At 43.5% G+C, this 26,847-nt stretch overlaps 2 protein-coding genes across 3 annotated transcripts in view; one reads left to right on the forward strand and one right to left on the reverse strand.

The window, feature by feature from the left end:
* Positions 1 to 17,046, reverse strand: LOC106569986 (cell division control protein 42 homolog). Its single transcript, XM_014141797.2, has 6 exons — positions 16,754 to 17,046; positions 12,600 to 12,704; positions 2,495 to 2,567; positions 1,960 to 2,069; positions 1,470 to 1,667; positions 1 to 1,152 (listed from the first exon to the last, which is right to left on the reverse strand). The coding sequence occupies exons 2-6, from the start codon at positions 12,702 to 12,704 to the stop codon at positions 1,063 to 1,065; spliced, it is 576 nt and encodes a 191-aa protein (XP_013997272.1). The 5' UTR covers positions 16,754 to 17,046; the 3' UTR covers positions 1 to 1,062.
* The window catches only part of enog (Gamma-enolase), a 20,766-nt gene continuing 10,872 nt past the window's right edge, over positions 16,954 to 26,847 (forward strand). Inside the window, exons 1-7 of one of the 2 annotated variants that reach the window (XM_045693609.1) lie at positions 16,954 to 17,000; positions 24,732 to 24,817; positions 25,022 to 25,117; positions 25,235 to 25,293; positions 26,028 to 26,097; positions 26,257 to 26,390; positions 26,606 to 26,828. In XM_045693609.1, the coding sequence (XP_045549565.1) occupies positions 16,969 to 17,000; positions 24,732 to 24,817; positions 25,022 to 25,117; positions 25,235 to 25,293; positions 26,028 to 26,097; positions 26,257 to 26,390; positions 26,606 to 26,828 (700 nt within the window). In that variant the 5' untranslated portion in view covers positions 16,954 to 16,968. 2 annotated transcript variants of the gene reach the window in all.

The following is a 26,847-nucleotide window of genomic DNA, read 5'->3' on the forward strand; positions in this document are numbered from 1 at the left end:
TTTAAGTTCAAGTATTTTTATTTATTTCAAACAACCAGATGAGGATGCTTCAAAAGAGCTATTATTGTTACTCATAACCATTATTGCTTTTTGCTGTTATTACTACTGACATCACATCCAGCTACATAGTCATTAGAGGCAAATTATGATTGTTATGTCAAATGAAACCAGTGACACTCAACACATTGGCACACAACCATCAAATTAATAATAAAAATATATATATAAAAAAAACTAAAATAGTCCAAACCATTATCCACTAGGGGTACCCCAGAAATAAAGAGCCAAAAAATATATAATACTCTTATTATCATCAATAATACACCATCATCTCTAAAACAATAAATGGCAACAACAAAAAAAGCGAGTGGGAATTCAGTTCATGTTATTGCCTTTAGGGAGCAGTGAAAACCAAGAGGAAGTAAGAAGCGCTTGTAGTTCCCATTGGAGCGGTGACGGCAGATAGCGAGTGAAGCTGAATAGTTCATGTTTGAAGACGCAGGATTTTCAAAACTATGGCGGGCAGTTTGAAAGAGAGAAGCCGTTTTTGGGTTGAATGGAGTAAAGCAGGCGTGTGTGAACGTCAAGATTGCGCGGCTTAAGCAAATTTTTCCAGTCAGTTTTTAGTATCATCAAATACAAAATAAACTCCACACAGTCTCTACCTCTTTTTGTCAAACCCATTTCGTTTGTCCTGTAACTATAAGGCAATAGAGGTTTCAAAACCTTGTCTCTTCCCTATATTGCTCAGTCGGTCTCCTTTTAAGAAGGACTATACTGGTTAGGAAGAGAATTGATCAGCTTATTACCAGAACCATAGATATACATTCTATTACACATTGTGATTTATTTCTGTCTGTTTGTTACCTATCCACCCAACATCGCCCATCCCCACCTCTATCGCTGAAGGCACTGTTAAACGAATGTCTCACTTGTCCTCTCTTGCTCCCTCCCTCTACACCCCTCCCAGCGTTACACCCCTCCCTGTCTGTTCCTGTGTCCGCCTGTCTGTCTTTTAAATTCGGTCTTTCCCCTGGCTCTTTGGCCCCATTTAAAAATGTTTTATAAGAGTGCACAGCGTTTCTTGGGCTTGGTCTCTGGCGGCTCCAGCGCAGCCAGGATGGCCTCGTCAAACACGTTCTTCAGACCTCGCTGAGAGAGAGAGAGAGAGAGAGAGGGAAAAAAAGAGGAATAAGTAAGTCAATTTACTTATTGACCCACTAGCCTAGTTTCACAATGGCCACAGTTGCACAAGATGGCACTATGAAATGCTGTCAACAGTAGCCATCATCCAGTAGTAGTTTGAAGTGAGTAAGTATGACATCTATCAACACAAAGGAGAACAGAGTGAGAGGAAGTTACTTTTCAGAAACCACACAAGCCACTTACACCCACCATTTCCTGTTTCCCTGAATGAGGGCCAGACTTAGGAGATAGAGATTGTGTCTCTTACACACACAGACACGAACCTGGGTGAGTGCGGAGCACTCCACATATTTGACAGCCCGGAGGTCCCGGGCCAGCTTGTCTCCGCTCTCGGGGGCCAGGGGCCGCTGCTTGTTCTTAGCCAGCTTCTCCACTGTGTTGCTGTCGTCCCTCAGGTCCATCTGGGTTCCCACCAGCAGGAAGGGTGTACGCGGACAATGGTGGGAGATCTCTGGGACCCACTGTGGGAGAGGAGGGGGGCATATTAGGTTCTGATCCTGCAGTATATTATGTCCATAGAGTATGGGAGGGTTTCATGTTGTAAATCATTTTATGCAGGTGTGAGTAATGGAGAGAGAGAGAAAGAGGGAGGGGAGAGAAAGAACCCTAACCCCAACTCACGAAACACACAAACCGAAGACATGGGCTAGAAAACACTAGTCCCACGTGTGTGCGTGTGTCTGGGGGTGTTGTGAAAGGCAGATGACTCATACATTCTAACCAATGGACACTAAAGTTATATTCCACACACACCTTCTCGCGGACGTTCTCAAAGGAGGAGGGCGATACGACAGAGAAACACACAAGGAAGACGTCTGTCTGGGGGTAGCTGAGTGGTCGCAGTCTGTCATAGTCCTCCTGACCTGGGGAGGGCGACAGAGAGAGACAGCAAACATTTGAGGAGTTTACATCAAGGCTACCTTTCATATGCAAGAACAAGCCTAAATAAGACAACTACACAATGGACTCTACATTATCTAGCGAATAACTGAGCTCAGTGGACTAACACACCAGTAGACTAACTCACAAACACACGTTTAGACACCATGGTAAATCCTATCACTACATAGACTAGTGCACAAGGTGAGTTACCCATGCAATGTTCAAACGCTTAGATGGCTGGAGAGAAACACAATCCATAACCCCAATGTAAGCACCACGTGAAAGTAATACAGGCAGACCATGGTGAGTGAGAAGGTTGCAAGTCGATGCTCAAGGCAAGTTAGTTAAGAAGAGCTCATTTAGTTAAGCAGAGCTCATGTAGCGGAGAGCGGCCATTTTGTTTTACCTGCTGTATCGAACAGCCCCAGAGTATAGGGCTCCCCTCCAATCATCACGGTCACCGCATAGTTATCAAACACCTGAGAAAGAGACCGATAGGAGAGAAATATAATAAATCATTAGGGATTTCAATGTAAAATGTTGATTTTATTTGACAGTTACTTAATAAAAAAATTCAAACATTCCCACAAAAAGAGACATATTTCCAATGTAGCCCCACCCCCCCCCCAAAAAAAGCGATTGAAAAGTCTCTAGTAGAATGTTCCAGATGATGGAAGGGAGTTGAGGCAGTGGGCTGGAAAGGCAGTATAGCTTGAGTGGAAGGGGCATTGATGATACAGCCAGGGAGAAACAAATGCAGTCTGACGAACAGGCCAGGTGCTCTTCTTCAGGACAGAACATCTGTTTCTGACTTTCAGTTCCGCCTCAGAAGCTGCTCCCCAGCAGGTATTGGTTCTCCATTGATGAAAATGTGGCACCCACCTGCGTGATGCCATGGCTGCTGAAAAAGCGTTCAAAAACCACCACACGTCGAGAGTGGTTAGGAAGCAGTCCCTTAACCTTCACTGCCATCCCCGGACATGACACATACAATGGGTGTGTTTGTAAATTCACTCTGGAGTGCAACAGTGCACTCTGGGCGTCATATTGTCCGTTCACAAATTCTAAGCGTTTCACTCTCGGAGCATTCAGAGCGCACACTGTGCTCCTTGGCCAGAGCGTCCAACGGCAGTCAAGCACCCAAGCTAACTGGCTAAAGTTGGTTAGCTACTTCCAGACACAAATGAGAGAACACCTCACTCTGGCCATTTTACTCGCCCTAGCAGAGCTGGTTAGGCTGTTTTTGTGTTATCTAGAGCAGTGGTTCCCAAACTTTTTGTAGTCCCGTACCCCTTCAAACATTCAACGTCCAGCTGCGTACCCCCTCTAGCACCAGGGTCAGCACACACTCAAATGTTGTTTTTTGCCATCAACACACACACACACACACACACACACACACACACACACACACACACACACACACACACACACACACACACACACACACACACACACACACACACACACTAAACATAAGAATGAGTGTGAGTTTGTCACAACCCGGCTCGTGGGAAGTGACAAAGAGCTCTTATAGAACCAGGTCACAAATAACAATAATCAATAATTTTGCTCTTTATTTGGCCATCTTACATATAAAGCCTTGTTTGTTCATCAAAAATGGTGAATAACTCACCACAGGTTAATGAGAAGAGTATGCTTGAAAGGATGCACATAACTCTGCAATATTGGGTTGTATTGGAGAGTCTCAGTCTTAAATCATTTTCCACACAGTCTGTGCCTGTATTTAGTCTTCGTGCTAGTGAGGGCAGAGAATCCACTCTCACATAGGTACGTGGCATCAGTGTCTTAACTTCTTCGGGCTAGGGGGCAGTATTCGGAAGTTTGGATGAATGAGGTACCCAAAGTAAACTGCCTGTTACTCAGGCCCAGAAGCTTGGATATGCATATAATTGGTAGTGTGGATAGAAAACACTCTAAAGACTCCAAAACTGTTAAAATAATGTCTGTGAGTATAACAGAACTGATATGGCTGGCGAACACCCGAGGACAATCCATCCAGAATGTTTTTATTCAGCTCACCCTTGATTACTATGGCTGTCAATGGGAATATAAAAGGAATACCTCCCCGATTGCAATTCCTAGGGCTTCCACTAGATGTCAACAGTCTTTAGAAAGAGTGTCAGGCTTGTTTTTTGAAAAATGAGCTAGAATTTGTAGTTTTAGTAAGTGGCTCCCATTTTGGCTGTAGTGTTTGTTGCGCGTTCCAGTGAGTGTGCGTACTTCGTTATTTATCTCCGGTAATGGTCTCCGGTATACTCCGTCTTAAATTGTATTGTTTATTTACATATTAGGGTACCGGAGGATTGATTAGGAACGTTGTTTGATATGTTTGGAAGAAGTTTATTGGTAACTTACGGGATTCATTTGTATGCATTTTGAACGAGGGAAACCGGTGGATTATTGAGTCTAGCGCACCAATGAAACAGACTTTTTTGGGATATAAAGAAGGACTTTATCGAACAAAAATACCTTTTGTTATGTAGCTGGGACCCTTGTGATTGCAACCAGATGAAGATCTTCAAAGGTAAGTGATTTATTTTATCGCTATTTCTGACTTTCGTGACGTCTCTGCTTGGTTGGAAAATGTATGTAATGCTTTTGTATGCGGGGCGCTGTCCTCAGATAATCGCATGGTGTGCTGTCGCCGTAAAGCCTTTTTGAAATCTGACAACTTGGCTGGATTAACAAGAAGTTAAGCTTTTAAATGATGTATGACACTTGTATTTTCATGAATGTTTAATATTACGATTTCTGTCATTTGAATTTCGCGCTCTGCAATTTCACCGGATGTTGTCGGGGTGAGACGCTAGCGTCCCAATGATCCGTAAGAAGTCAACAGCACGATTTGCCAAGGCAAGAAACTGAGCGCAGCCCTATCCAGAAATCTGTCAGTGGCTTATGATTAAATAAAAATTTCACAGAACCGCTTGTTGCAATTTCGATGAGGCTCTCTTGTTCAGATATCGGTAAGTGGACTGGAGGCAGGGCATGAAATGGATAACGAATCCAGTTGTTTCTGTCGTCCGTTTCGGGAAAGTACCTGCGTAATTGCACACCCAGCTCACTCAGGTGCTTTGCTATATCACATTTTCCATTGACCGTAAGCTTGAGTTCATTTGCACACAATAAATCATACAATGATGGAAAGACCTGTGTGTTGTTCTTGTTAATGCAGACAGAAAAGAGCTCCAACTTCTTAATCATAGCCTCAATTTTGTCCCGCACATTGAATATAGTTGAGGAGAGTCCCTGTAATCGTAGAATCAGATCATTCAGGTGAGAAAAAAACATCACCCAGATAGGCCAGACGTGTGAGAAACTCATCATCATGCAAGCGGTCTGACAAGTGAAAATTATGGTCAGTAAAGAAAACTTTAAGCTCGTCTCTCAATTCAAAAAAAGGTGTCAATACTTTGATAACCAGAGCACTTCTGTATGTTGTAAAAGCTTTACATGGTCGCTGCCAGTATATTCATCGCATAATGCAGAAAATACACGAGAATTCAGGGGCCTTGCTTTAACAAAGTGAACCATTTTCACTGTAGTGTCCAAAACGTCTTTCAAGCTGTCAGGCATTCCCTTGGCAGCAAGAACCTCTCGGTGGATGCTGCAGTGTACCAAAGTGGCGTTGGGAGCAACTGCTTGCACGCGTGTTACCACTCCACTATGTCTCCGTGTCATGGCTTTTGCGCCATCAGTACAGATACCAACACATGTTGACCACCAAAGTCCATTTGATGTCACAAAGCTGTCCAGTACTTTACAAAAATCCTCTCATGATATCCTGGTTTGCAGAAGAGGATGTCTTCCTTAATTGACCCCCCATAAGCATAACGGACATATACCAGGAGCTGTGCCAGGCCCGCCACGTCTGTTGACTCCAGCTGTAATGCATATAATTCACTGGCTTATATGCGAAGCAGTAATTGTTTCAAAACATCTCCTGCCATGTCACTGATGCGTCATGAAACAGTGTTGTTTGATGAAGACATTGTCTGTATAGTTTTTATGGCCTTTTCCCCAGCATTGTCCCAGCCATATCCGCGGCAGCAAGAACAATTAAATCCTCCACAATAGTATGGGGCATGCCTGTCCTAGCCACTCGGTAGCTCACCATATAAGATGCTTCTAGCCCCTTCTTATTAATGGTATCTGTTGCTTTAATACATGTCTTACTACTCGAAAGTCATCTTTACTCTCACTCAAAAAACTCAAATCTAACTATAGCCTACTCAGGTTGTAAAGTGGTGCCATGAACCCAATATTAAGAGGTGAGAAATACATGATATACTCTCAGATATCTGTGACTGTCCTCTATGGAACTAGAACAACAGTAGTTGCTTTGAAAACTGTCTTTTCCCCACAATAGTATTTTTTTTTTTATTACAACTTTCATATGCTTGTGCTTGTCAGAATGCGTCGCTCTCTCCTCCGTGCGCACAGTGGGGAGAGGAAATAAGAGTCAGCACCCGACAGTGAAACAGGGAAAGGCAGATACTTTCATAGCAGGAATCAAACTAATGCGTAGGCTATTACTGTTGGCCAAATAATGGTTTTAGAACAATTGAAATGAACTGGACTCTTTTGGAGTCTTTCCACAGAGCGAGTTTACAGTTGGCCTACATCATACCTGGTACACGTATGGATACAGGAATATGGGTCATGCTGTGGTTCAGTTTCATAACCTAGGCCGATATCCCATCATATCGAACACATGGAAATCCCTATTTTTTTGGTTCCCTCCACAGAACAGTCTATGACACAGAGTGGTAGTTGGTCAAAGGGATCCATGTTATCAACTAAGTAAGCGTTGATTTAAAACATATGTACAAGTAGCTACTATTGCGTAGGGACACTATAGACGTGTGGAGCCCCGCCATTTATAACTTGACACAAGTTCTTGTAAACTCGCTCTGTGGAAAGACTCCAAAAGAGTCCAGTTCATTTCAATTGTTCTAAAACCATTATTTGGCCAACAGTAATAGCCTACGCATTAGTTTGATTCCTGCTATGAAAGTATCTGCCATTCCCTGTTTCACTGTCGGGTGCTGACTCTTATTTCCTCTCCCCACTGTGCGCACGGAGGAGAGAGCGACGCATTCTGACAAGCACAAGCATATGAAAGTTGTAATAAAAAAAAAATACTATTGTGGGGAAAAGACAGTTTTCAAAGCAACTACTGTTGTTCTAGTTCCATAGAGGACAGTCACAGATATCTGAGAGTATATCATGTATTTCTCACCTCTTAATATTGGGTTCATGGCACCACTTTACAACCTGAGTAGGCTATAGTTAGATTTGATTTGCCCGCGGAGTTTGAAATTTGCAATGAATAGGCTAGCCTAGCGCTGGGAAGTTTTTGTAGGACATTAGCCTACATTTACTGATAGCCATGTAGGCTAATTGATTAATCAATCTAGCAACAATATCATATTTATAGTTGGCAATCTAGCAAAGAGTGTCCACTTCCTCGGGTGGTGAATAATATAGCTTATAGGCCAATGTGCACAAAGATGCCGGCAAATTCTCTGAATAGCCCACAATAAATCTGATAATTCTGCCAGGTCGCACATCAAAATAACAGTGATGCATTTCCTGGATATGTTGGATGAAACAGCTTGAATAAAAGGGTATCCTCTCAGTTGTCTTACTTGGCACTGGAAAACAATTGTTTAGGTCGGAGACCTAATGTTTCACAGTGTTCTTGTTCCTCTTTAAGGTGCCTCCCGCTAGAGGCAATGAAACAACCGACTGTTCAGTAAAAGCGAGAAACAGTCTGACTCAGCTCATTTATATGTGCTGAAGAAACCACTATGCCTTGTCCCAAATGCTGCTTAATGGCATCGCCATTTCTCATGTTTCGTCTCCGTCGCACAATGCTGCGTAGACAGTGACTCTCATAGGGCAGGTCCATGGGCAGTATAATTTCCAAGCTTATCTTTAGGTCAGCAAACTTAAGGAAAATTGTAATCCTGTGCTCCAAACACACTCTCTTTAGCCCAACCAGTGTTTCTCCCACCATTATGGCTCCCGAGTGGCGCGGCGGTCTAAGGCACTGCATCTCAGTGCTTGATACAACCCTACAGACACCCTGGTTTGAATCCAGGCTGTACCACAACCGGCTGTAATTGGGAGTCCCATAGGGCGGCGTACAATTGGACCGGAGTCGTCCGGGTTTGGCCGGTGTAGGCCGTCATTGTAAATAAGAATTTGTTCTTAACTGACTTGCCTAGTTAAATAAAGGTTAAATCAATATTTTTTTTTAAATAAATGTTACTTAGGTGGGGTGCGAACAAGTGACTGAAACTGGTGTATCCAGTTCTCGACGTTGCTTCGGAAATGTTGATTAGTGTTAAACACTAGGTATTCTATTTAAAAAGGAGTCTTATCGCTGTCACTTGGAAATGAGTAACAGTGTTAACTTCTATTACTTTAGTGGACATGTTTGTCTTTGTAATGTGGAACATGAGGGACATTCCTTCAATTTGGGTGGGAGATTCCGGACAATATTCCAGCCTTGTGCAGTCACTAAACCACCAATTTACCTTCTTCCCTGGCTGTCTGCTACCTGTTTCATCTCAGGCCTCATCCGAGTCCATTCTTACACTTTAGTTTGAGTCGACTGCAATCTTTTTTTGTAAGGGATCTCACCGGACGACAAGGTGAGGAAGCCATTTCAGACTCTTGAGATGCACCCACAAGTCATGCTTGCTAGAGTTGGGGTGCATCTCAATGGTCTAAAATGTCTTCCTCTCCTTGTCACCTTTCCTTTAACTGCACTGAGTATTATTGAATACTAGTGTTACCTGGTACTTTTTCAATACTAGAACATGAAAAACAGTTTGGTACTAGAAGGTGTTACTTTCGGTCCTTCTATCAATATCAAATGTGTCTCACGTCGTCTACTGATTGAGAGACGATCAAGCCCGTCTATCAACGAAGCCGATTTCCCCTTTTGGCATGAGCACTGTGCCTGCCCCACTTACTCATTGCTAGCGCTAGCCTGTCCTGAGAAACCACTGTACTCACTGAGTCTGGGCTGTATCATGTTAGCTCCCCACTCATGCTGCACAGAAGTTAACACACTTGAATAATGCAACATGGCATGTAGAAATGTTGCAACTGTTAATTACTGTTCGCGAAACAATGTCCATTACAGGCTAGAACACTTTACAATGCAAGAAGCTACCGATAGCTTCCAGCTTTGTAGGCTAACGTTCCTTGCTAGTTTACAGCTGAAGCTAACATCAATTCACAACCTTAGCATTTTGTTTGTGATAATACACAAACCATAAAGCAAAATATGCTGATTTCAAAGCTTATTGTCACCATTCACCAAAAACCATAGAATCATTGCCAACACTACTGATCACTGCCTGAATATGAAAGAACTGCAGAGGTGATAGCAATTTCCCAGGAGGTAGTCTGCCTATCATAGGCCTAGTTCTTTCATCTCTCATACGTGTTTACACATCAGTGCAGAAAGATGAAAGCGAGGAGACGAGGTAGACACTTTCAACTATTAAGATGCAGCCATGCACTTCAGTCTTGTACACACCCTTGGGCAGCTAATCTGTGTTCTGATCCAGAGGGAGAACAGTCTGTCTATTGGGTTGAGAAACCATGGAAGGCAGGGCTTCTTAGGGCACTTCAAGTTCAGACATAAAAAGAGTGAGGCGTTGGGGCACGTAGCGGAAAGGCGAGGCGAGGCACGGCAGACCGAACACATTAAAGAGCAACCAAGCAAAGTAAAAAAAAAAAACACATCTCTGACCGTCATGACAATAATGTGTTTGGACAGAGCTAGGGCTAATACCACAGAGAATGGTGGGTAAAAAAAAAAAAAACCTGCCTCTACAATTGTGACTGTACACACTACACCAATATTCAGATGTTTCACCTCCCAAATGCAGTAGTACAAGGAGTGTATTCCCCAATGAATTAAATGTTATAAGAATGCACTACATACATCTAATATAAGAATACACTAGGCTGTTGTTCTCAGCCTACTTCTGTGCTTGAATGACGTAAGAGTATTTCAATACCCACCAAATCAACCAGTAGCATTTCTTTTGAGGATTTTGAGAGTAATCTGCTTAGAATCTAAAATCTTAAATTGCCACGTGATTCTTATGAGAAGAGTGCACTGTTGAACTGCACAGACAGAGAAACGTCATGGAGAAAGTTGGGTCTATTTTTATGGGCCAACAACATGAACACACCCAGTTGGGCCTGACTGGGCACAGGACAGAGAGGGCTGAGTCGACACACTCTCTCTGCCAGTCTCTGGTACAGCACTGTGCTGATTACTGCCAGAGAGAGACAGGTCTGATAGAAACAGCGACTCATCACACACTATCCGCAGCACCCCATTACTGTGCTGAGTCCCAATGCTACCTCAGGGATGTGCAACTTGATAACCCCCCCGGGGGGAACTCAGTCAGGGTCTCAACTTGGTAGAATACACAAGGTGCAATTTCTAAATGTGGTTGTGCTTCTGCAGTTTTTCTCCTGTTATGTCAGTTAACTAGCCTATGTCAGCTAAACATTTTTAGATTGCTAAGTTAGCTGGCCGCTAAACTACCTAAACTTGTTAGCATCCATTTATCTCATCCATTTATATGCAGATGATACAGTCTTATACTCCCCTGGATTGGCACCTCCCCGGATCTTGTGTTAAACGCTCTACAACAAAGCTTTCTTAGTGTCCAACAAGCTTTCTCTGCCCTTAACCTTGTTCTGAACAGCTACAAAACAAAGGTCATGTGGTTTGGTAAGAAGAATGTCCCTCTCCCCACAGGTGTGATTACTACCTCTGAGGGTTTCGAGCTTGAGGTAGTCACCTCATACAAGTACTTGGGGGTATGGCTAGACGGTACACTGTCCTTCTCTCTGCACATATCAAAGCTGCAGGCTAAAGTTTAATCTAGACTTGGTTTCCTCTTTCACCCCAGCTGCCAAACTAACCCTGATTCAGATGACCCTCCTACCCATGCTAGATTACGGAGACGTAATTTATAGATCGGCAGGTAAGGGTGCTCTCAAGCGGCTAGACGTTCTTTACCATTTGGCCATCAGATTTGCCACCAATGCTCCTTATAGGACACATCACTGCACTTTATACTCCTCTGTAAACTGGTCATCTCTGTATACTCGTCGCAAGACCCACTGCTTGATGCTTATTTATAAAATTTCTTAGGCCTCACTCCCCCCTATCTGATATCTGCTGCAGCCCTCATCCTCCACATACAACACCCGTTCTGCCAGTCACATTCTGTTAAAAGTCCCCAAAGCACACACATCCCTGGGTCGCTTGTCTTTTCAGTTCACTGCAGCTAGCGACTGGAACGAGCTGCAACGAGTTTTCTCAATCTCTTCATTCAAAGACTCATTCATGGATACTCTTACCGACAGTTGTGGCTGCTTTGCGTGATGTATTATTGTCTCTACCTTCTTTCCCTTTGTGCTGTTGTCTGTGCCCAATAATGTTTGTACCATGTTTTGTGCTGCTACCATGTTGTGTTGCTACTATGCTGTGTTGTCATGTGTTGCTGCCATGCTGTTGTTGTCGGCTTAGGTCTCTCTTTATGTAGTGTTGTCTCTTGTCATGATGTGTGTTTTGTCCTATAATTTTATTTATGATTATTTTTAATCCCAGCCCCTGTCCCCGCAGGAGGCCTTTTGGCTTTTGGTAGGCCATCATTGTAAATAAGAATTTGTTCTTAACTGACTTGCCTAGTTAGATAAAAGTTAAATAAAAAGCATAGTTGTATTACCGCATTGATTTTGTTAGTCAGTTTCACTCAGATATATTAAAAACGGTAAACATTCCTCTCCACCCTAAGGCAAAATGTGTAGTGTTGCAGGAAATTAGCTATAAAATGCTATGGCAGTGTGTACGCAGACCCGTGATCAAATGCGGCCCCTCATGATGAGTTCACATTTTTGTGGCCGACCACCCCCATCAAAGTTGCCCCTCCCTGGTCTACCAACTGTATTTATTTATTTAAGTTGGACTGAGTTGTCAGTTTTCATCCCTATTTGGCAAATAGTATGAAATGGTGTGTAGCCTGACTCATGCTTTTTGGTCCATAACCGCTTCCATTCGAGTTTGGCTCTTCCTCAAGGGGTTCCTCTTTTTAGTCCGAAAACAAATACCTTCTCTCAAAACCCATTCTATATATGAGATTCTACACAAGCCAATGACTGGCAACTCCAGCCATAAAGAATTCCAGATGGTGTGTGGAGGCTTTTGCTCATGCCCAGCACTAAAACACAGCTAATTCAATCAATGGTGGTTTAAAATGGATGAGTTGAATCAGAGATGTGATAGAAATGGTCTGGAACAAAGGGCACAAAGTGCAGCGGCTCCTGTTGTATACCCCCTAGCCTAGCCTAGCCTAGCCTAGCCTAGCCACTTGACAAATCCGGACACTCTGCCAAGTCCCGCTCGAGACCTTTCTCGACAACACTCCAGTGCCACTCACCGTGGGGACGTATTCCGAAGGGAACTTGTTGGTGGTGTAGGAGATCAACAGGCAAGTCTTTCCCACCGCACCGTCACCCACCACCACACACTTTATGGTCTGCATCTGGAGGGAAGGAGACAGACAGACAGAAACATGGTTGAATATGCTGACGCTAGTGAATCTGCAATCTTTTGGCAGCTGTCGTCATAACTTAGACACCTCTTGTCGATCAGCATCGGTTTATCACACTAGGGATGAAAGATATTAAGAGGGAGAGATTTTTTTTTTTTAAACACACGAGGGTAGGCACGAGAGTGAGAGCAGACACCACCATTGTATGACTCCTTGGCCACAGCTCGGACAGTGTGTATGTGAATAACGAGTGATAAGAATGCCACACATCTTAATAGTTCAAGTGCACACAATAGGCAGTCAGACAGTCCAAACACGGGTGGCTGTGTAATACACTGTTTACAGCACAAGGCCCTGTGAACAGTATGTTGCTCAGCAATACACATACCTGCTCTTTGGTAAATAAAAAAAAAGGACAATAGCAATGACAGGAAGAGGCTAAGCGAGAGGCTCCACTCCCGTCAAAATCTGTCCACACGAGATACAGCGATAAGCAGACAAAGTGGGGACTTTTTGTTTGGAGGTCTGTAGCTAGGTTTCCATCCAATTGACGACAGATTTGTGAATATCCAAGTACCGTAAATAAAATAAAGAAATGCGCATTTTCCCACCAGAGATGTGTTTCTATCAAGTTGACTTGTTACGGATAAAAGGCTGTGCGTGATGACGTAGTGCACATAAAAATAACTTTTGCAGTTAAATTCCCATGTACCGAAGAAAAAAAAACACAAGTTAAATTAGTTTCCATCGTATTTTCAACTCTGCTGATGGTTTTGTCACAACAAATGTTGCAATATATAGCGAATGTGCCCACTCTGGTCCTGGCACACGCGCTTTAGCCAACAACTCGCAGCTACAGTAAGGGTAGGCTACCTACACGATAAGGTTATTATGGAAAAGAGCGAGATTCTTTTAATTTGTCAAACGCTAGCCAAGCATCGATCATCATGTCACCAGAATAAGACCCTCGATATTTATTGGAGGGGAGCATCAAGTTCATCCCCGTGCACTTTCGCCACCCTGTGAAGTTTATCATAAGTCGCTCTGGATACGAGCGTCTGCTCAATGACAAAAATATTAATGTAAATAACTTATTTCATCTGTAGCCTAATAAACGGCATGCTTTCCCGAGTCGTAGTGGGAGGACCACACAACTTATTATTGTGTGACTCCAAGTTTAAATCAATATGATGGTTATTATATCATTATTTGCACATAAAAAGGACTTCCAACGCCATTTCTCGCATTACTAATTTAAAAAACACAAAACAGATCCCACCTTGTCTAGTGTATTTTATCAACATTTGAAAAGTGTACCGATAAATTTGCTGTTTCCATCACGCATTTTTTATTCAACATGTACTTTACTTGCATAAAAGGTTGGATGGAAACCTGCTTTATGAGAGTGTCAGAGTCGGTCAACAAAACATATATTGCTAATTTGCTAAGTGCGATTTATTTGATCTCCACTAAACAAAAATATAAACACAACATGCAATAATTTCAAAGATTTTACTGAGTTAAAGTTCATATAAGGAAATTAGTCAATTGAAATACCACCCAAGAGCATACCACCCTACACCCTACTGCTGGCTTGCCTCTGAAGTTAAGCAGGGTTGGTGACTGGATGGGAGACAAGACGCTGCTGCAAGTGGTTTTGGAGGGCCAATAGGAGGCACTATTTTCTCTGGTCTAAAAAAATATCCCAACGCCCCAGAGAAGTGATTGGGGACATTGCCATCTTTCAGATGGGACGTTAAACAGGTGTCCTGACTCTCTGTAGTCCCATGGCACTTCTCGTAACTGTAGGGGTGTTAACCCTGGTGTCCTGGCCAAATTACCAAGCTGGTCCTCATACCATCATGGCCACCTAATCATCCCCAGTTTACAATTAGCTCATTCATCCCCCCTTCCTCTCCCCTGTAACTACTTCCCAGGTCATTGCTGTAAATGAGTGTGTTCTCTACTTAACTTATAAAATAAACATTTATTAGGCCCTAATCTATGGATTTCACATGACTGGAAATACAGATATGCATCTGTTGAGCACAGATACCTTACAACGAAAAAAAAAGTTAGGGGTATGGATCAGAAAACCAGTCAGTATCTGTTGATTGTGGAATGTTGTCACACTAGTCTTCAATGGCTGTGCCAAGTTGCGGGAACTGGAACAAGCTGTTGTACACATCAATCCAGAGCATCCCTAACCTGCTCAGTGGGTGACGTCTGGTGAGTATGCAGGCCATGAAAGAACTGGGAAATGTTCAGCATCCAGGAATTGCATACAGAACCTTGTGACATGGGGCAGTGCATTATGGGATGAGTAGTTTGTTTGTCCTCCAACTCTGGTTCGCCCAGCAACGAGCCATTGTGTACAGATAGATGGCTTGTTGCGGAAGCTTCCGTACCCTGGCGTCCTTGAGCAACCAAATCTAAACTATTCGGTTTCACCAAAATAACATTTCCAGTCAACATTGGCATATCCAATATCTCGAGGTACAATGCTTACGACTCACCAGGTTCAATGTGTCCTTCGCTAACAATTATGAGTTTAAAACGTTTATATCTAGGGTTTTCCGCCTGTGGGCTGCCATTGTAGTACATTCTAGATCACGTAATCTACCACTTATACAGGCGGAAATGGGAGACTCTGGATATAAATCTGTTTTAAATGCTTATTTGATAGGCAAGGCCACATCGTAAGCATTGCTCCTAGAGATATTGGATGCCTCTGACTTAACTTTATTTTGGTGAAACCAAATAGTTTCGATTTGATTGATCAAGGATACCAGGCTACCGGAGATAACGCAACAAGTCTGTAAACAATGGCTCGTTGCCGGACGAAGCAAGTATGTTCAGAGTATTGTATCCTCTTAATATATTACCGTTTAATGCAATTTTTATATTTTTTAATTAATGGTTCACCCCGGAAATGTGTGTACCTCTTTTACGTTAGGGAACTACGCGACTAGCATGTTTTTAAAATTGTATTATTTTGTGGGTGTGTCAGTTCTGGAGCCATAACCGCGGAAAGACGGGCCGCTTGGAGCCTTGTTTCGACAACGACTCCCATTGTTAGGGCAGAGACAATACCATCTAGTCATTATAGAGTATGTCTGGTTTACATCACAATTTCGTCAATGAGGGTCTTATGATTTTTTTTTAATGGTTGTGGGCTGGGATAGGAGTAAGACAAAGATAAGTAATTAGCAATGCCAGTTCGAAATGCTGTTCAATAAAAACAGAACACATTCTGGCTTGCAGAGGTGCTGAGTGTGAGACCTGTTCCCCCCAAAAAGTATAAGGGATTTTATCACACAATAGCGCTATCACAGTAGTATTACAGGCTAGCCAACCTCTAAAAGAAGCCATTTTTTCCTAAGAATTGTTATTCACTATACTGGCATGAATTGTATGGACACAATTAGAACTTACTAAGTTGTTAGCACTTTCAAACCTTGCTAGTGTTCCTTACTAGTTAGCCAACTACTGTCTCTCACTTCCGCATACAACGCGCGAGGTAATGACCGTAGCAAGCTAACGTAAAGGCAACAACAACAACAAAAAACACATGGAAAGTTAACCATACCAAATTTCAACTAGAGCTTGCCAAACCTACTAAAAATAGCGTTTTATATATTGGCTATATCTCGTTAGGCTAACGTTACCTTGCTAGCTAAATTCCAGACACGGCCTGTAAAATAATTTCGGCACAATCATTTTTTTCTGTATATATATAAAACTAAGCAAACAAAACAAAAACGAATACAATTTCCCCAATCTGCTATGACATTCTTAGCACTCAGCTAGTTAAAAACAACAAAAGCTAGCTACCTAGCTAACGTTCTTAGCAGCTTGCTAGGGTTAGCTTGCTAGGGTTAGCTAGCTGTCAACTGCTAATGCGGTTTGTTTTAAAATAAATACACTAAGTTCTTCCAAATGTAAAGCGTAAATGTGTACTCTTTCTACATAACATACATTTCACGATTTATGTAATATGAATCACAGACTTAAGATTGCAAAAGCTTAACATTAGCTACCTTATCAGTCCACCACCAGGCGTTGTTAGATCTGGTGTTCGCTCGCGAGAGCTCACTGTAAAGGAGGCGTGCAATACAACCCTGCCCTCAGTATTCTTGATGTTGATCCAGCTGTGGCTGAACAATGGCATGTAGTTAGTATATACTACCTTTTAAATCTACCCTCCCTCTTAGTTATGTAACAAAATCTAGAGCGCATAAGAGAGACATCCTCCATGAAGACTACCTACATTGTCCTTGGCAAGTGGTGAGACCTTTGAATAGCTTTTAATAGAGCAGGCAGGTGATCTTCAGTGGAGAGGGGTTGACATTGGTAACACCACGTTTTTCACTAAAATAATATCAATCTGCAGTATTGCTTTACTGATCAGTGCACAGTGAGTCTGTACATGTTTAAATTCAGAGCAAGCCTGGACCTGCCTGATGGTGAGGCATGCCACAGGAGAGTTGAGTTAGGTGAAGTGGGTACTGCATGCTATTCTAGCAGTAACACATTTTTACCAGTGGGCTACTTTGTGAGCATAGTGAATTAAGATAAGGATAGCTTGCCTGGCTACCCAGACTCATTCCTCCTGCCAAACGCCACGCCACGCTCACAGATGTTAGTTTCCTCTCCACTATAGAGTACCACAGTATGAGTCATAATACCCATAAAACCTAGCGGTGAAACAAGGAAATGGTTCCAATAATTTTTCCACCATTCATTTTTCCTATAGGGATTTTAGAAACACTTAAAATAAGGTCTGTTCCATGTAGGCTTACCCTGGTGTGACATTTTGATAACCGTGTAAATCTCTTTGGGACAAGGTGACTTATCAATATATACACCTGTACTGCCGAATCGAGGCAAAGGTACGAATCTCTGGATGAACTATCTAATGTTAGCTAAATTTAGTAATGAATAAGTTGGCTACATTTCTTTAAATTGACAATTCTGTTAACTGTCTTGTGCAACTTTTAAATAGACACAATACCTGTTAGCAAAGGTGTCAGCTAGAGATGAGGTGCAGGGATTTGTATTCTTGCATGCCCACGTTGATGCCAATTAGATTCGAAAATGCTAAGAGTAAATAGAGCCGACTATATTGATAAAAGTCACCTTGTCCGAGAGAGATTTTGAGAGAAAAACCCACCTTATATCAGAGTGCCTGTTGTTCAGTTGCATATCTGCCCTCTCATTGGCTAGAATGGTCCCACCGGATCTTGCCTCCTCCCGACTGCATTCCAGTTTTGAAGACATTTCAATTCATTGTTAGAGCGGCCATCTAGTCAATTTTAATGGATAATCTGTGCCTTCAGTGAACATGAACACATTCGGGGCCGTCTGATTGGTCCAGAAACAGATGGGTTGGACCACAGCCAGAACACACCTGGGTGAAGTGGTCATCACTAGTTACCACAGCCACAAAGTCATAAACCACACCTATTTCTACAATTTCTCTTCTTAAAGGTGCAATATGCAGAAATCGCTCAGCCATTTCCTGGTTGCAAAAATTCTAATATAGTTCTCCAAATTTCAGTTCATGTGAAAAAACAAGCAATGTGTGGAGAATCATTATACCATCTAAACCGCTGTGAAATATATTTTCAGTAACCAAAAATATTGTATTTTTAGCTGGTGTAAAAGACGCAAAAACAAAACTTAAGAATTAGAAACATAGAAATAGCGCACAAGAACAGCTCTCCCGCTTCTTAAACTTGCTTTCAATGAGAATGACAGATCTATAACTCACATTTCTATGTGAATTTGGACAGGCCATTGCAAAAAGTTACATATTGCAGCTTTAAAATTTGATTTTAAACCTTACCTTAACCCTAACCTTAACCACACTGCTAACCTTTTGCCTAACCCCAACCTTAAATTAAGACCAAAAAGCATTTTTCCCCTATGAATATTTCGGATATAGCCCATTTTGAGACTTTGTGGCTGTGCTATCTAGTGAAAACCGGGTAGAGCGGAGGTTTGAAAATTTGTCATTGGCTTTGGTACTGTGAGTGGTTAGAGATGATTCAATCTCTGATGACTTTGTTTTGTACAACACCCCTTGTACCCTTCCTCACCACAAACAACTTCAATGATGGCAGTCTCCGACTGAAGGATGTAGCGAACAGAGCAGCGGAAGAATTTAGTGTGAGTCGTCAGGCTAGAGGATAGCAGGGCTGTGGCATGAACCTCCATCTACAAGACAAGCCTGATACTTGTCCTGTACGTACCATAACATTCAGACTTTTTGATGGCAGATCGCAGTATAGAATAGATCTTTATGGGCCTCCAGAGTGGCGCAGCAGTCTAAGGCACTGCATCACAGTGCTAGAGGCAGCACTACAGACCCGGGTTCGATCCCAGGATGTCTCGCAGCCGGCTGCGACCGGGAGACCCATGAGGCAGAGCAGAATTGGCCCAGCGTTGTCTGGATCTAGCAACTCTTTGTGGCGGACCGGGCGCATGCTCGCTGACTTCGGTCGCCAGTTGTACGGCGTTTCCTCTGACACATTGGTGCGGCTGGCTTCCGTGTTAAGCAAGCAGTGTGTCAAGAAGCAGTGCGGCTTGACAAGGTCGTGTTTCGGAGGACCCATAGCTCTTGATCGTCGCCTCTCCCAAAGCCGTACGGGAGTTGCAGCGATGGGAAAAGACTGTAACTTCCAACTGAGGAGAAAGAGGGGTAAAAAGTGCAAAAAATAGATAAATAAGAAATCTTTATTGTCCATTTTCTAAAGGGCATGACAGCAGTAAATGGCATCTGATGTGTTAATGCTATCATTATCATTTATTATCATTATATCATCATACTCGTCGCCAATCCCACTGGCTCTAGGTCATCTACAAGACCCTGCTAGGTAAAGTCCCCCCTTATCTCAGCTCACTGGTCACCAGCACCCACCTGTAGCACGCGCTCCAGCAGGTATATCTCTCTGGTCACCCTCAAAGCCAATTCCTCCTTTGGCCGTCTCCTTCCAGTTCTCTGCTGCCAATGACTGGAACGAACTACAAAAATCTCTGAAACTGGAAACACTTATCTCCCTCACTAGCTTTAAGCACCAGCTGTCAGAGAAGCTCACAGATCACTGCACCTGTACATAGCCCATCTATAATTTAGCCCAAACAACTACCTCTTCCCCTACTGTATTTATTTATTTATTAATTTTGCTCCTTTGCACCCCATTATTTCTATTTCTACTTTGCACTTTCTTCCACTACAGATCTACCATTTCAGTGTTTTACTTGCTATATTGTATTTACTTTGCCACTATGGCCTTTTTGCCTTCTCTCTCCATCCATTGACACGGACACACGCACGCTGCCCTAGGAGAGGAGTCCATGCAGACTCCCCTAGCTGTCACACTGGCTCTCAGTCCACTGGCCTCTCATAAACCACTGTGCCTCCCCTGACATCTGCACCTCCTCTGGCTCCCTCTGTCCTCACAAATAACATAGACACACACAGACACACACAAACATTCCAAAAGGAAAAGAGGAAATGAGAGGAAGGAGGATGGGACAGCAGCAGCTGTGTGGACTGTAACAGAGGTTGGAGAACCAGACGTGTGACCAGAGGGCGGACAAACTGTCAATCAACCATGATTAAAATAGCAGTTGGGTAGAAGCACTTTCCCTGTAAATCTCTCTCTCTCTCTCTCTCTCTCTCTCTCTCTCTCTCTCTCTCTCTCTCTCTCTCTCTCTCTCTCTCTCTCTCTCTCTCTCTCTCTCTCTCTCTCTCTCTCTCTCTCTCTCTCTCTCTCTCTCTCTCTCTCTCTCTCTCTCTCTGAGATGGGTGTCAAGAACATTGTTGTTGTATTCCAAAGATAATCCCATTAAACGTGGCCATTTAATTATAGATCTCTAACTCTCCTCTGTCTAGGCATACCCCTTTAAACACATACACGCATGGAATGTACACTGTCCCTGACACACACACGCATGCATATACATCCACAGAAACACACACACACACACACACGTACATGCATGCTCAGGAATGAAACTTTCACTGGCACACACACGAATGCACATACACACACAGGAATTTGCACACACGCGTGTGCACAAACGCGCACATATACACACACACACACACACACACACACACACACACACACACACACACACACACACACTACTTCCACACTATTTCACCCTCACCTCCTGTCTATCTGTATAACCGTCAAGCGGTCCTAAAACATTAAACCCCTCCAGTAATCAACAACTTGCCATTTTTAAGGGCATGACATTTCGTGGATGGTTTTGCATATGAGAAAATTTTGAAGCAAAAATACATTTGAAATGTTTTAGTATTTCTGTGTAATTGTTCTCTTACAGCTTATAAACATATTTTTCAAACAAGGTAATAGTAGTAATTTTGATGTATGCTATTCAATGGGGCATACATTCAATGTTTCCAAATCCACTTTGATGCTCTAACAGTGCAACAATGCTGTTCACAGTGCTTAGTGCCGACACAGTAAGTCATATCCACTCGGTGGCCAGTTTAGTAGGTACACCCATCAAGTACTGGGTTGGACCCCCTTTGCCTCCAGAACACCCTGAATTCTTTGGGGAATGGAAACATTGCTCACTTGGTATCAAAGGGCCTAACATGTGCCAGGAAAACATACCCACACCATTACACCACTGCCACCAGCCTGTACCGTTGACACCAGGCAGGATGAGTCAATAGACTCATGCTGTTTACGCCAAATCCTGACTCTCCCATGATGCAACAGGAACTGGGATTTGTTGGACCAGGCAATGTTTTTCCACTCCTCAATTGTCCAGTATTGATGATCGCGTCGCCACTGGAGCGGCTTCTTATTGTTTTAAACTGATAGGAGGGGAACCTGGTGTGGTCATATCCCATCCGTGACAAGGATCGACGAGTTGTGCGTTCCAAGATGTGCATCCGAGATGCGCCGTTATTTGCCTGTTAGCTTACATGATTCTTGCCATTGTCATTTGACCTCTCCACAACGAGCTGTTTTTGCCCACTGGATGTTTTTTGTTTGTTGCACCATTCTCGGTAAACACACTGTTGTGTGTGAAAATCCCGTCTGTTTCTGAGATACTGGAAGAGGCGCGCCTGGCACCGGCGATCATACCATGCTCAAAGTCTCATAGGTCACTCGTTTTGCCTATGCTAACGTTCAATCGAACAGTAACTGAATGCCTCAATGCCCATCTGCCTGCTTTTATGTCTGTAGGAGCGATCCATTTTCGTGAACGGGTTGGTGTACGTAATATACTGGCCACTGAGTGTATAAGAAATGGTATACACTGTAGGTGCATCATTGCTGTGCCTGTGTTTAGTATAGATTATGTAATAGTGTATATAGGCGGTGCCTTATATACCGACTACACTGCCTTTGCAGGATCATCAAAGAAAGAAAGAAAGAGATGACAGAGAGATGACAGAGAGATGAGTGAGAGAGATGAAGCTAGATGAGAGATGAGTAAGATGAAGCTAGATGAGAGAGGAAAAAAAGAGATTAGAGAGAGATGAAGCTAGATGAGAGTTGAAGCTAGATGAGGGAAAGAGAGATGAGAGAGACATGAAGCTAGATGAGAGAGAAGGGGGTAGACAGACCCTTTCCACTTCTTCCTTCCCCCCTCTATTTTTACAGCTGATTTGCAGTTCCAAATGCAGTACCCTGTCTTTTTCTCTCCGATCCACCTCTCCTCCGTCCCTCTTTCCGTCTAATTAGTCAATCCCCTTGACCTCCCCCTCCTCACTCTCTTCCCTCTCTCTCCTCTTTTCTCAGCATCTTATTGTGAGTCATCCCGTCATCCCCTCCCCCTTCTGTCACACATTTTACCCCCTCCCTGTTTTCCTCTTTTGCTCTCCCTGTCTCTCTCCGTTTCTCCCCCCCCCCTCTCTGTTTCTCTCCTTCTCGCTCCCTCTCTCTCCAGTATTTTCTGGCTAGCCCTATTAGGCGGAACATACAGACGTCAGGTAACGACGGAAAATCCTCATTCTCTTCTCTTCCTCTCTCTATTTTCATTCTCCAGACTTTCTGTCATCCCCTGTTTTATTCCTGCATCTGGTATTGATTGCATCCCAGTGGCAGAGATGTGCTGTGTTGGAGTGGGTTGGGGTGATGCTGCTGTTTGCCTAGTTCTGTATGTGAGGTGTTACGGTTGTGTATGCTAACTAATGTGTCAGCCCTGGCTCTGAGTTCTAGGTATTTTATTGGTTCACTGTGAGTGTGTGTGTGTGTGTGTGTGTCTACTGTGTATACATGTGTGTCAGTTTAAATAAGAGCATTTTTGTAGTGTCTGGGTTCTTTGACGGTGCCTCTGTGTGTGTGTGTGGAGAAAGCATGTGTGTCTATGAGGCAGGTAGAGGAACGGAGAGCTCTACATGTCTCTGTGTGTGTGTGTGTGTGTGTGTGTGTGTGTTTGTGTTTTGAGAGACAGTGAAGGGGATGAAGAGAGCCTTGAATGTCTGTATCACTATGTGTACGGATGCGCGCGTGTGTGTGTACAGTGAATGTGTGAGAGAGAAGAAGGGGGATAGTGTCAGCGTCTGTAAAAGTGTGTGTGTGTGTGTGCCGTGCGTTAGACTGCTCTCCATGCGTCTGTGTCAGTGTGTGTCCAATCGGTGCCAATCCTGCGAAAATAAGCCTTCTGCTTCTCTCTCTCCCCCTGCTCTCCTTTTTACCCAACCAACCCTCTCCTCCATCTCTGAATCTCCTCTGTTCTTCAGCCAAAAGGAGGGATTTAATTATTTATGTATTGTTCTCCCCATCGCCCCAACCCCTTCTCCCTCCTCCCTCCCTCCTTCTCCCTCTATCTTGCTCTCTCTGGGTATTTGTGCTGAGTGCTGCAATCTACAGTAGGTTCGGTGTGGACATGGGTGTCCTCATACGGCAAGCTGCTGGGGGGAGGGGTTATATAACTTACGGCTGCATTCATATGAGTCTCGATAATGGGGCTGATTGATGATGGGCTGAAAGTGGATTGGGATTTATGCATATTGTGGCACTATTAAATTACAAGCATTTACATGAAGAAAATATGGTCAAATACATTCATAGTGACTGAAAACATAGGGCTGAAAGGAATGTATGATATATTTGTCCACCACAAAAATGTCAATGAAAAACGTACAGCAACGTTCATACGTTTATAGACAGCAATGTTCAGCTGCTGCAACATTTCAGTCTTTTTGTGAAAACAGGAGATTACATAGCTGTGCAGTTCTGTAGGGATCCTTGTTATTTTGTTGATCCAAATAAATTACTATTAGGGGGTAATTACTATTAATAAGGAAAATGATAATGACATCATATGGGACACCATAGGGCAAGGATGGGCAACTTTGATGGGGGTGGAGGCCACCAAAAAATCTGAGCTCATCACGAGGGGCCGCAGTGGCTCGCGGGTCTGCGTACCCACATCCGTACCCACATCCAGTCAGAGCCCGGCCCTGCATATTTTTCTCTCCGCCCCATGGCAAAATGAGTAGAATTGCATGAAATGAGTTACAAAATGGCAAAACCTTCTTAACTGTGGATTTCTGGATCATGCTTGTCATGGTGGGCTAGGCGCTGATAGTCCAATCTTGACCAATGGCAGTGACGGATTCCCTGTGTCTCATGGAGTCGTGAGCCAGGTGACTAGGAACGATGTCGTCATTTAGCTTGAGTCACTCACCACAGATTCCACAACTCTCAGGTCTGATAGGGGAATAGTGTCTGAGTGAGCAGTGTTTTTTAGCATCATGGACTCCGTCTAACCTTCTGGTACACGACACATTGTAAAATCAATTCAATTCCCTCTGTTGGATGTCTTGCAACTTTACATGTTGGAATGCTCTCATAAATCATGACGGGTTTTATTGCAATCGTAATGTCCCTCTCTGCACACTTCATTTGCACTTTCATTATTAATTTCCTTACTGTATGTGCAAATGCAATGGTAATAATAGATATCTTCCACCCTCTCTCTCTTTCTTTCTCTCCTTCCTTTCGCTCTCTTTCACAGGATGTCAATTGTGAGCATCATTGCGAGGGAGATCCTGGACTCCCGAGGAAACCCCACTGTGGAGGTGGACCTGTGCACAGAGAAAGGTGACCTCTCTCATGCATGTCTGCAAAGCTGAGCGTCACACCATACAAAGAGAGCTAGGATTAGCCAAAAGCTATGATAAATTCTTAAGAGGATCTCCTATTCTTTCTCTTTCTATATAATTCCCCTCCAACGTTACCCTCACAATCGCCATCTTTTACACCTCCCTCGCCTCCTCTCTCTCTCTCTCTCTCTCGTTCTCTCAGGTCTTTTCAGGGCTGCAGTGCCCAGCGGAGCGTCCACAGGTATCTATGAGGCTCTAGAGCTGAGGGATGGAGACAAGAGCCGCTACAAGGGCAAAGGTTTGTTTGTGTTCGTGCGCTCGCGAGTGCATGTATATCTCATGCTTGATTAAACAGAATGATGTTTGTCCCTCCTTCACCATCTTCTCTCCTATCTGCCTTCTTTCTCTGCTCTAGGGGTACTCAAGGCAGTGGGCCACATCAATGACACTCTGGCTCCTGCCCTCATAGCATCGGTGAGTTGGGGACTGTGTTTTGCCAGCTAGGTGACAGTGATCATGTTTTAGTGTGAGTACATATTGATCTGCAGATAACCATCACCTCCGGATGGACTTTCAGGAAGCTGAGTGGATGTGATTGACCTATCCAGACAGGCGTAGATAAACGAATGTGTGAAGATGGACCAAGGACAGTGGAAGAAAAAAAGAAAATGTGTTTTATGGTCACAAACACCAGATAGGTGCAGTGAAATGTGCATGGGGATGTGTTGGTATGAGTGATTTAAGAGTATGGAGTAATTGTTCTGTGTGTGTGTGTATTTATGATTCAGACAGAGAGAGAGATTTATGCCGAGGCAGATTTGAGTGGAAAATAAATCTTAGGATGCAGTCAGCCAGTAAAAACGCATTGATGCAACGCACAAAAATCACATTGCCATTGTGCTGCACTTATAGAATGTCGGTATAGAATGCATATAGAAATGAGATGAACATCTTACAACTTAATGATGTTGTACTCTGATTCTATACAAGCAAATCTGTTATATCTATGATATGTGCAATGAGGTACCGGTAATACTTTTGAGGGTTTGGCTCATAGTTCAAAGGTGGCTGCAAATATGAGATCTTTCTTGTGTGCAGTCGCCATATGTTGCGGGTTATCCGTCCATTTGTTGAAGTAGAGAATTGGTCCTCGATGACATACCAATTTAAATAACGTTTTAATATGCTTATAAATATGTGTCCCGTAGGGTATCAGTGTTGTGGAGCAGGAACAACTGGACAACACTATGATTGAAATGGACGGCACAGAGAACAAGTGTGAGTCTCCAGGTTCCTACTAGAGAAACAGATCAAATGTGTCAAGCTGTATCCCCTGATCAATTCAGGTCCACCATTAACTGAGAGAATGGGCTTTTGTCTGAACCTAGATTTTGGTAGCCCTTTTGGAATTGATCACATTTCCTTCATCGTCGACAGCTCAGTTTGGTGCTAATGCTATCCTGGGAGTCTCCCTGGCCATTTGCAAGGCTGGTGCAGCAGAGAAAGAGGTCCCCCTGTACCGTCACATCGCTGACCTGGCAGGAAACACAGAGCTGGTGCTGCCAGTTCCAGTGAGAGACACTACTTATATAACTGTCATATCAGAGGAGGAGGTGGTGTAGCATAATAACAATAATTAACACTGAAACATAATGGTATGTATGATAAAAGTAACATATACCGTATATGAAAAAAATATATGGGAAATGTACGGCACCATACCTGCTGAACATGGGTATTGGCCTAACTGCTAATTCCCTTCTGTCTCCTCACATCTCCTTTCCAGGCGTTCAACGTGATCAACGGCGGCTCCCACGCGGGCAACAAGCTAGCCATGCAGGAGTTCATGGTACTTCCTGTCGGGGCGGAGTCCTTCAGGGATGCGCTACGGGTGGGCTCGGAGCTGTACCACACGCTCAGGGGGGTGATCCAGGAGAAGTACGGCCAGGATGCTACCAACGTGGGCGACGAAGGGGGGTTCGCCCCCAATATCCTGGAGAACAGTGAGGGTAAGTGTAGCAGAGTTGA

This window comes from Salmo salar, chromosome ssa14 (assembly GCF_905237065.1).
Source record: "Salmo salar chromosome ssa14, Ssal_v3.1, whole genome shotgun sequence".
Taxonomy (NCBI): Eukaryota; Metazoa; Chordata; class Actinopteri; order Salmoniformes; family Salmonidae; genus Salmo; species Salmo salar.

Bases quoted from the DNA above. Each gene is read 5' to 3' on its own strand.
- LOC106569986 (XM_014141797.2), bottom strand. From the start codon at position 12,704: ATGCAGACCATAAAGTGTGTGGTGGTGGGTGACGGTGCGGTGGGAAAG. The intron at 2,070-2,494 runs GTAAAACAAAAT...CGCCCTCCCCAG, and splicing joins GGGGCTGTTCGATACAGCAG to GTCAGGAGGACTATGACAGA. The intron at 1,668-1,959 runs GTGTGTGTGGAA...CCTCTCCCACAG, and splicing joins TTGAGAACGTCCGCGAGAAG to TGGGTCCCAGAGATCTCCCA.